Source organism: Pseudophryne corroboree, chromosome 3 (assembly GCF_028390025.1).
Source record: "Pseudophryne corroboree isolate aPseCor3 chromosome 3, aPseCor3.hap2, whole genome shotgun sequence".
Classification (NCBI taxonomy): Eukaryota; Metazoa; Chordata; class Amphibia; order Anura; family Myobatrachidae; genus Pseudophryne; species Pseudophryne corroboree.
In genome coordinates this window covers 668,742,170-668,752,290 of record NC_086446.1, presented here as the reverse complement: position 1 = coordinate 668,752,290, position 10,121 = coordinate 668,742,170, and the positions used below count along the sequence as shown (strand labels likewise).

The window sequence follows — 10,121 nt, the reverse complement described above, 5'->3', positions numbered from 1 at the left end:
GAAATTATGGTTATTGAGGTTAATAATACTATGGGATCAAAATGACCCCCAAATTCTATGATTTAAGCTGTTTTTGAGGGTTTTTTGTAAAAAAAAACACCCGAATCCGACAAAAAAATTTCAGGGAGGTTTTGCCAAAACGCGTCCGAATCCAAAACACGGCCGCGGAACCGAATCCAAAACCAAAACACAAAACCCGAAAAATGTCCGGTGCACATCACTAATAAATGCATGCCTAAATAAGCTTACATTCTTTTGACACAAGTATGGAAAATATTACTTATAACCATACTTTCCCATTTGGAATTACTACACTAGGGGCTGGATGTAATGCCATTTGAGTTGGCCAGATGTGTGGGTTGCTGGGATCTCAGACTTTTTTTTTTTTAAAGGGGCAATCATTTACAAGGCAAAATCATGCCTTTTGAATGATTGCTGCTTTTAAAAAACATCCAAGTTCGGCCAGCAACCCACACCTCCAGCCAACTCGAGTGGCATTACCTCCTGTCCTATGGGCCTAATTCAGATTTGTACATAAACCCAATGGTAAACTCAATAGTTTGACATACTGTGGTGTTTGAGAAGCGGAGTGGAGAAGGCACCCGGCACCATTCTTCAAAACAGGGACGTGACTCCCACATTTTGAAAGGAGTGACAGGTCCAGAGTCTATATCATCGGATCCAGACTTACTAGATTTGGGTTTCCAGATCTGACTGCCAGTCTGTTTAAACTTCAGCTTATGCATGCTTACCGGTGCCTAAAAACCTTGCAAATCGTGACCGTGATCAGAGGCTGCGTCCCTAGGTGAAAGCACTCAGATCTCGCAAATGTATTCAGGAAGCACCTATCTCCTACAGGCACCTCTTGCTGCATTGTAATTTTAAGTACACAGAATTGCAGAGTCACTTCCCTGTGGCTGTATGAATTAGGCCCTATGAGCGCTCTTTGTATTTTTTTTTCAGCACAAATCTACTTCTTGCTGGTTCGAGGATCCTTTAAGAAAAGAGGCAGCCGTTCACACAGCATATTTAAGTCATATCTACTGCTACAACAATTAATCATTAGATTTTTGGGGAAAGATAGATACAGTAGATAGATTAGTAACCATAATGTTATATTAACCACACATTACTGTAACTATAAAAAAACTTGTTTTCATTTATACAGGTTATTTTCTGCCTAAAAATGACATTTAAAGATTGTTATAATCTGACAGAATTCACACTGCTGGGTCTGATAGATGAATCGAAGTTAAACATCCCAGTTGGTGTATTACTCATATTTGCCTATGTCATAATTTTTTTGGGAAACTTCACCATCATCGCTCTGTTTTCTGCAGATTCCCATCTGCACACTCCCATGTACATCTTCTTATTCAACCTTTCCATCATTGACATCGCTTCAGCATCAAATATTCTGCCTAAACTATTTAATTTGCTCCTCAAAAAAAATAACATGATTTCATTTGCAGGATGTATAGCTCAGATGTATTTCTTTCTGTCCTTGGTTGTTACTGAGCTTATGCTGCTTACAGCCATGGCATATGACCGCTATGTGGCAATCTGTCACCCTCTTAATTATGTTGTTATAATGAGTTTTAAAAACTGTGCTGGTTTCTCAATTGCTTCTTGGGTTGTGGGCTTTTCGGATATAATTCAATATGCTATCATTATATCTAAGATGTCCTTTAGGGCAGATCGTCCTATTGACCATTTCTTTTGTGATGTATCCCCATTACTGATGATCGCCTGCAGTGATATATCCATGGTGGAAATGTTAAACTACATTCAAGGGGCTTTTGTGGCATTTCCTACATTTCTGCTTATATTAGTTTAATATATATTTATCATCTCCAATATTCTAAAGATAAAATCTGCAGAAGGCAAACATAAAGCTTTTTCCACCTGCGCCTCCCATCTAACCTGTGTGATCATTTATTATGTGACTTTGCTCTGTTTGCATCTTAAACCTACAGCAAGTTATTTTCGAAAACTAGATAAGCTTATTGCTCTTTTGTATGCTGTTTTGGTGCCTATGCTAAATCCTTTCATTTACTGTTTGAAAAATAAAGACATCAAAAAGTCATTAGTTAATTTTAAGATTATTTTTTTTAGAAAAGGTTTGTAGCCCCATTAGAAGTATCTGTACATAACAATGCTTTTGAAATTATTTGTGGAGATAACATCAAATATAATACATCTTTTTAATGGACCTCTGTGATTTTCATGAGTGCTTAAAATATCCAGAAGCTAGTCTTTATCCCATTTGGCAAGAGGATAGTTACTTCAAAAAAGCCTTTAAAGACATATTTTCAATATTTTCCCCCATAATTTTTGATCCTGTATTCATTATTTAACTTTACATAACATATTCTTACTTCCATTGTTTAAAACAGCAGCTGCTACAGCACATATCATTCTTCCAGAAGACATGGTCTGAAAGTCTACATGAGTTTAGATACTGTACTTGATAATGGTGCAAGACTAAGTACTCTCACTGTTCTTTCACACGGTGGGACCGACTCAGCGGGGTAGATGTACTGCAGCAGTGAAAATAGTGGGGAAGTGAGCCAGTTAAGAAATTACCCATGGCAACCAATCAGCTTCGAAGTAAAATGTATCAAGTGCATTCTACAAAATTATAGGTAGCAGCTCTTTGGTTGCCATAGGCAAAGTCTCCACTGGCTCACTTCTCCTCTCTATTAACTGCTGCATACATCTCCCCCAGAGTCACACGCAATTCATGTTCTTGTAAATAAATGCAGATCTTATATTCCAACTTGTCTGCACTATGCACAGCACCACCCCCATCTATCCACGTCCTAAGATGCAGACCCTGGCATCACCACTTCCAGAAAATGTGAGCAAAACACCACCATTATCAGAAATGTTGCACAGCTCTGCCCACCTCTGCCTCCAAACGCCAGCAGTCTGTCAGTCAGGATGCAGCTTGGGGGTACTGTGTGTGATCTTGTAAGACCCATTATGCACATGTGTAGAGTGGGTCCTGCTTCAAACTTGCAGGGGCTCCACCATCAGGGATGTACAAAATTCAACCTGTTTATGTACATATACTGTACTCCCTGCACGTATTATAGATTGAGCAGTAATACAGATGTAAACCATTATACTCTCTGCAACTATGATTCTGAATGTTAGTACCTAACTCAAGAAGGGGTCAATGAACACCTTAAACTGATCAAGAAGGCAAATGTAACTGATTCTGATTTGTACTGAACTTGGCCTGATTTGTCTTTCTGTTTTGTGGTGGTAACTCAATAGCAACAAGTTAAGATATGCTAATGTGAGTGCAAAGATATGGGAACCCTCCAGGTCAAACATCAAGGCTTCCCTGATACTGGTGGGCTCTGCATTGCATGATAACAGTACCTACTCCGGGTCATATATTTGTCTACTGTAAGGCTACATGATAATAGCACATACAAAAATATATTTACTTTGAGAGCCAGCTTACCAGTAGTCACTCTAAGGTCCCCCAGATAGAACCATGGGAACCAGCATGCTCTCCAGATGTAGTTCCCATCTACACCTGTCTAAATTGAAGTTAAAATGGAAGCTGCTCAGTCAAATTAGTAATGACTCTCAGGTGCTGAAAGGGAGGGGTTGTTCCAAACTAGGATACACAAAACAGATTTTCCCCAGCATACCAAGAGGCATTAGAAATAAGATTTGAAAAACTACATTGTAGTAGATAATTCACAGATCTTAGTTACATATATTTGCAAAGATATGGTAATCTTCCAGGCCAGATGTCAAGACTTCTCTGATACTGAAGGTTCCTACACTGGATGATAACAGTACCCCATCTATGCCTGTCTAAACTGAAGTTAAAATGGAAACTGCTCAGTCAAATTAGTTAGGTCCTTACCATATCTTTGCAAAAAAAATCCAGCTGGTTTATTCACATGTGTTTATGAATCCCACAAGAAATAAATCACTGGTAATACTCAGTCATCAAATTACAGCATTCATATCCTTATTGCAGTAAAGTTGTAGTTAGCACCAGCATTGCTTTTTGTTCTGTAATTTATTGATGTGTTTTTGCATATCTATTGTCCATACACCATGTAGTGCAAAAAAATAGTCATGTTTGATATGCCGGTGCCGTTTTGCCGGGTGGCGTATTCAGTCACAGTGTGGCATATTGATTTCACAGATTAGTGTTCTGAGATGATAGCGAGTGCAGTATTGGTGTTTGTCCACCAGGTGTCACTTTTTAAAAATGTAATTGTGCATGCATGAAGCCTCCAAAGTAGTCCAATGATTCTTGTAATACAATAACAACTTTTTTGGATGCTTTTTTATTCCCCTCTTTTAATATTGTTTCAGCACAGAAAAAGGTTGGTTTGGATCAAACAATGTAAGTGATGACATTCGTTAAAAATAAATGGTTGGGTTAGTGTTCACCGGAGCTGCAGTCAACTACAAATCTCAGTATGATAACTCATTTTATCAGACACTACTTTCTAGCAACCTATGCCATGCACGTGTGGCACTCACACAGTGATAACATGCCTTACAAAAGATTGGTGGGGGTGGTGGGGTTAAGGGGCGCTCTATGAATTCACCATTCAACTACAAGTCTCAGCACAGTAAAAGTTCTGTTTGGGTAAAACACAGAGGGACATCTGGTGCAAATTTGCAGGAATAACTTTGTCTACCCGCAAATACTGAACATTGTACAAACACAGTAATTGACACTGAATAGGTGACAAAAACAAAACACAATAGCCAAGACACTTCTCTGCAAACATGTCCTCAATAGGTTCAAAACATAATATGGGAACAGTGATGTCAATAGGCAGAAATCAAAATAGGAAACTGACAAATAAAAACATTTTGACCATGTATAGAGATATACATGGCTTAGCACAAAAATAAATTAACATAATGAAATAAAAGTAGAAAAATAGTAAGTAAATAACAGGGATTTGAAGCGAGCAGACTCGTAGAATTTCAACTAGGAAAACCACACCCTTGATTAGTTCCGAAACTGTTCACCAGAGGACATTATAATATCTTCCCTTGAGCGCTACAATTCTATCCTCTGAAATCAGTCAACAAGACTCGGGGGACAAGTAGCTTTACATCACACAGATTATGGCCTTGGCTGCACTGCTATAATATTTCAAAAGAGATTTTTATACACAGAGAGAGGCAGAGTATTTAAATTCAAGAAACAAAATTCAGGTCCATCGGGAACAACCAGACCCAAAATATCCCATGCGATGGAAACCACTCCATTTCCAAAGGGGCTAAGAGCTGCATACGACCACCATATGTGAAAGGGGTGTGTCCAGGTTCCTATAACATCTCTTACAGCATTCCAAAGCACCCAGATACATTTTGGACAAAACTGCTGAGCATCGATACCATTGAGAAATTACTTTGAAGTGTATCTCAATAGTAGGGGTGAACACCGGGCCATTTTTCGGGTTTGCCGGTTTTGGTTTTGGAACTGAAGTTTTTTGAAAATATCATATTTTGGGGGTGTTTTTGTTCCTACAGTATTATTAACCTCAATAACATTAATTTCCACTCACTTCCAGTCTATTTTGAACACCTCACAGCTCACAATATTGTTTTCATCTAGTTTAGGCCAAAAGGTTGCACCGAGGTAACTGGATGACTAGGCTAAGTGACAGAAGTGGGCGGCACAAACGCGTGGCACATCTAGGAGTGGCACTGCAGTGGCAGACAGGATATCAGTTTCATAAACTATGCCAAAAAAAGGCTCCAAAGACCACATAATGCAAAGAAAAGAGGTGCAAGATGGAATTGTTCTTTGACCCACCTTTATGTTGTATATTAAAAAGGACATGCAAAATTTAACAAACCAATAATTTCAGTGACAGGGACTGTCACTTGTGGATAAAATGATTGGTTTGGACCACCACAAAACTAGCTGGCAATAGGCATTGCACAAACTCGCTTTAGTACTTTAAATAGGAACAATGTCATCATCAGCATCCGATTCCTCACCCCCATCAGTGTGTACATCCTCTTTTTCACAGACTATTAATTTGTCCCCACTGGAATACACCGCTCTGTACTTTCTGGAGGTAATTGCTGGTAAAAGTCTTCCTTGTTGAATTTGTAATTCATTTTGATTAACATCTTTTCCACATTTTGGGAAAGTAAGCTCCTACGCCGATCCCTGACAAGGTTCCCTGTTGCGCTAAAATCTCTTTCTAACTACACACTGGAGGGTGGGCAACTTAAGTTAAACAAAGCCAGTTTGTGAAAGGGCCTCCAAATTTCCTCTTTTTCCTGCCAGTATTGAAACAAACTTTCTGACATGCCTATTTGGATGCTATCACTGAAATAATCGTCAACCATTCTTTTAAGGGTGACAGCATCATATGCAGTGACAGCAGACATGTCAGTAATTGTAGGCAGCTCCTTCAGTCTGGACCAGATGTCAAAAGTCTTTCTTGACTGATGTTCATCATTACCAATGGGTCTCTTTGGAAAATTTTGTTTTTTCCTCACAGCCGCAGATGCCGGAGATAATGAAGGAGGATATGGTGCCGTGTCACATTCCACTTGAGTTGACAATTTCCTCACCAACAGCTCTTTGCATCTCTGCAGATTTGTGCCAATTGGAAAAAAAGACATAACATATGACTTAAACATAGGATCAAGTATGGTCGCCAAAATATAGTGATCTGATTTCAAAAGCTTGACGACTCTTGAATCCTGGGAAAGCGAATGAAGGGCTTCATCTACAAGTCAGACATACTTAGCGGAATCGCTCCATTTCAACTCCTCCTTCACTTTCTTTAGCTGCTTTTGCAAAAGCCTGATGAGGGGGATGACCTGTCTCAAGCTGTCAGTATCTGAACTACCTTCACATGTAGCAACTTCAAAGTTTGAGAACCTTGCACAAAATGGAAATTATTCTCCACTGTGCTTGACTCAGGTGCATTCCTGCTCCTTTCCCTATGTCATAGGTGGATGTGTAGGCTTGAATGACGTTTTGCTGCGCCTCCATCCGTTGAAGCATATAAAGGGTAGAATTCCACCTCATTACTATCTTTTGCTTCAGATGATGGCAGGGCGAATTTAAGAGTGTTTGCAGGTGCTACAGTCTTTAAAATGCAGTTGCTGAATGTCGAAAATGTCCCAAAATTTTTCGGGCCACCAACAGCATCTCCTGCAAGCCCCTGTCATTTTTTACAAAATTCTGCACCACCAAATTAATTGTGTGAGCAAAACATGGGATGTGTTGTAATTTGCCCAGATGAAATGCTCACACAATGGCCCTCATTCCGAGTTGATCGCTCGCTAGCTACTTTTTGCAGCCGTGCAAATGCATAGTCGCCGCCCACGGGGGAGTGTATTTTAGCTTTGCATGTGTGCGATTGCATGTGCAGTCGAGTGGGCCAAAAAAGTTTTTTAGCAGTTTCTGAGTAGGTCTGAATTTACTCACCCCTTGCGATCACTTCAGCCTGTTCGGTCCTGGAATTGACGTCAGACACCCGCCCTGCAAACGCCTGGACATGCCTGCATTTTCCTTACCACTCCCAGAAAATGGTCAGTTGACACCCATAAATGCCCTCTTTCTGTCAATCTCCTTGCGATCACCCGTGCAAATGGATTCATCGCTAAAAGCATTGCCCAGCAATGATGCTGTTTGTACCCGTATGATGCGCGTGTGCATTGCACTGCATATGCATGCGCAGTAGTAACCTGATCGCTGTGCTGCGAAAATCGGCAGCGTGCGATCAACTCGGAATGACCCCCAGTATTGGTGGCATTGTCAGATATCACAAATCCCAAGGAGAGTCCAAGTGGGGTGCAATGATTTCCCTGAATTTTTCTAAGAGGTTCTCAGTGGTGTGCCTCTTACTGAAACTGGTGATACACAGAGTAGCCTGCCTCTGAATGAGTTGGCATTTGTGAGATGCTGCTGCTGTTGGTGCTGCGGAAGGCAATACATCTACCTAGCCTTTGTTTGCCCTGTTCCACTTGTCCACATATCCGTGGTTAAGTGGACAGTGGAGACAATGGCATTTCTGAGGACACTAATAACACTTTTTTCAAATGTCCTTGTACAGGCTGGGGATTGCTTGTCTAGTGAAGTGGAATCTAGACGGGATTTGGTACTGGGGACACAGTACATCAATCAACTGTCTATATCCCACTGCACTAATGGCGGATACTGGATGCATGTCTAACACCAGAATAGGTTTTTTTTTTTTGTATATTCTGTTTTTATTCAAGAAAATTCAAAGATTACATCACATCAAAGTTCAGAAAGCCATTATAAATGTGGTTAGAATTAGGTACAATCCAATCTACGGCATCAAAATAGTAAGTTGTCACAGGTTCTGAGGGTTATTACAAGTATAATCGTTGATATATCATCCTGTAACATTTAGTACATTATCTATGTGCCTTCTGTTTATACAATAAGCCTAATCATAACATCGAGGTAGAGATAGTGAAGTAATTAGAGGAAGGGGGGTTGGGCGAGGTAAGGAATGGGGGGGGGGAGAAGGTCAGGGATCGGGGTTGACCAGTACCAGGGGACTTGTGAGTTAAGAGAAGGGTGGGGAGCCTTCATTATGGAGAGCTGGTTGCATTGCTAATTCACTTGGTTGCATAGAGGTACTCTGTGTACTCTTTGGAGGTGGTATAATCTATCCATGGCAGCCACATGGCCATGAATTCTGAGAGTTTGTCTCTAGAGCCCAAGAGAATGTTTTCCATATTCATGTAGTGGTTAATCCTCTCAAACCATAGTTTTCTCGTGGGTGGGTTTGGGGACCTCCATAGTGTGGGGATGATTGCACGCGCTGCATTGGATAGGTGGCGTAGCAGTGACGTTTTGTGTTGTGCCAGTGGGATAGGGGAGTGGGAAAGCAACCAGAAGGCTGGATCAGTATGGACAGGTGTGTGGAGTATATCTTGAGAGATAGAAATGACTTCTGCCCAGAAAGGGCGTATTAAGGGGCAGGACCACCAAATATGCATTAGGGAACCGATTGCGCCAAGGCATCTCCAGCATTTGTTCGACACTCCCGGATACATGTGATGGAGGAGAGAGGGGTGTCTGTACCACCTCATTATCAGTTTGTATTGGGTTTCCCTGACTTGTATGCACACTGAGCTTTTGTGGGCTTTGAGAAATATCATTCGCCACTCTTTGTCCGTCAATCGAATTTCCAGGTCCTTCTCCCATGCCTTTTGAAAAGATGTGGGTGTTTGGGCTTCAGTGTCTTGTATTAGTTTGTAGAGTGTAGAGACTGTATGTTGGGGGTTGCATCTGGAAACACACAACCTCTCAAACTGTGTTAGTTCCCTTGAAGCTTGGGGGTGTCTATGCCCGGAGTGTATGTAGTGCCTGAGTTGTAGGTATTTCCAAAAATCTTGTTGTGGGATGTCCCACTTTAGTCGCACTTCTGAGAACTGCTTGACCCCCATGCAGGTTGCTATTTGGCCTACCCTAAAGAGACCCGCGAGGGCCCAATTACCGAAGTGGGATGGCGTTAGGCCCGGTTGAAAGTCAGGGTTGGCTAGAAAAGAAGTCATTGGGCCAAAAGCGGATGAAATGTTTGGCCAATTGCGTGCTTTTTTCCAGAAAGAGAGGGTCGCGTTGATAGTTGGGTGGGTGGTATGGGTCTTAGGCAGGGAGGGAAGCCACGGAAAGATCTCTGGGAATTGCTGCATGTAGAGTCCCTCTAGTGCCACCCATTGTTTAGTGTCCCGACTCCTCGTCCAGTCCAAAACTCTATTGAGCAATATTGCCCAGTAATAGCCTCTGATATCTGGTAATTGAAAGCCACCACTCCGGGTGGAGCGAATCATTGTGGATCTGCTAATTCTTGGTCTTCTCCTAGACCATATGAATTGCTGTGTCAGGAGTTGTATGGACTTGAACCAGGAGTCTGGGATTTGTATTGGGAGGGTTTGTAATTTGTACAGTAATTTAGGGAGTGTATTCATTTTTACAACGTTCACTCTCCCCAACCATGATAGTGGCTTAAGGTACCATCTACTATAGTCAGCTCTGATCGTCCGGAGGAGGGGAGTGAAGTTCAGGTTAAACAAACGGGATAAGTCTTTTGGCAGCAGTATACCCAGATAGGGCAGGT

The 10,121-nt window shown here is 41.3% G+C and overlaps 1 protein-coding gene across 1 annotated transcript; it reads left to right on the top strand.

Moving 5' to 3' along the window:
• Nucleotides 1-1,186: 1,186 nt before the first annotated feature.
• LOC135057387 (olfactory receptor 1468-like) lies at nucleotides 1,187-1,837 on the top strand. Its single transcript, XM_063963277.1, has one exon. The coding sequence runs from the start codon at nucleotides 1,187-1,189 to the stop codon at nucleotides 1,835-1,837; it is 651 nt and encodes a 216-aa protein (XP_063819347.1).
• The last annotated feature ends 8,284 nt before the right edge of the window (nucleotides 1,838-10,121 follow it).

Coding starts and splice junctions, on each gene's coding strand:
- LOC135057387 (XM_063963277.1), top strand. CDS start 1,187: ATGACATTTAAAGATTGTTATAATCTGACAGAATTCACACTGCTGGGT.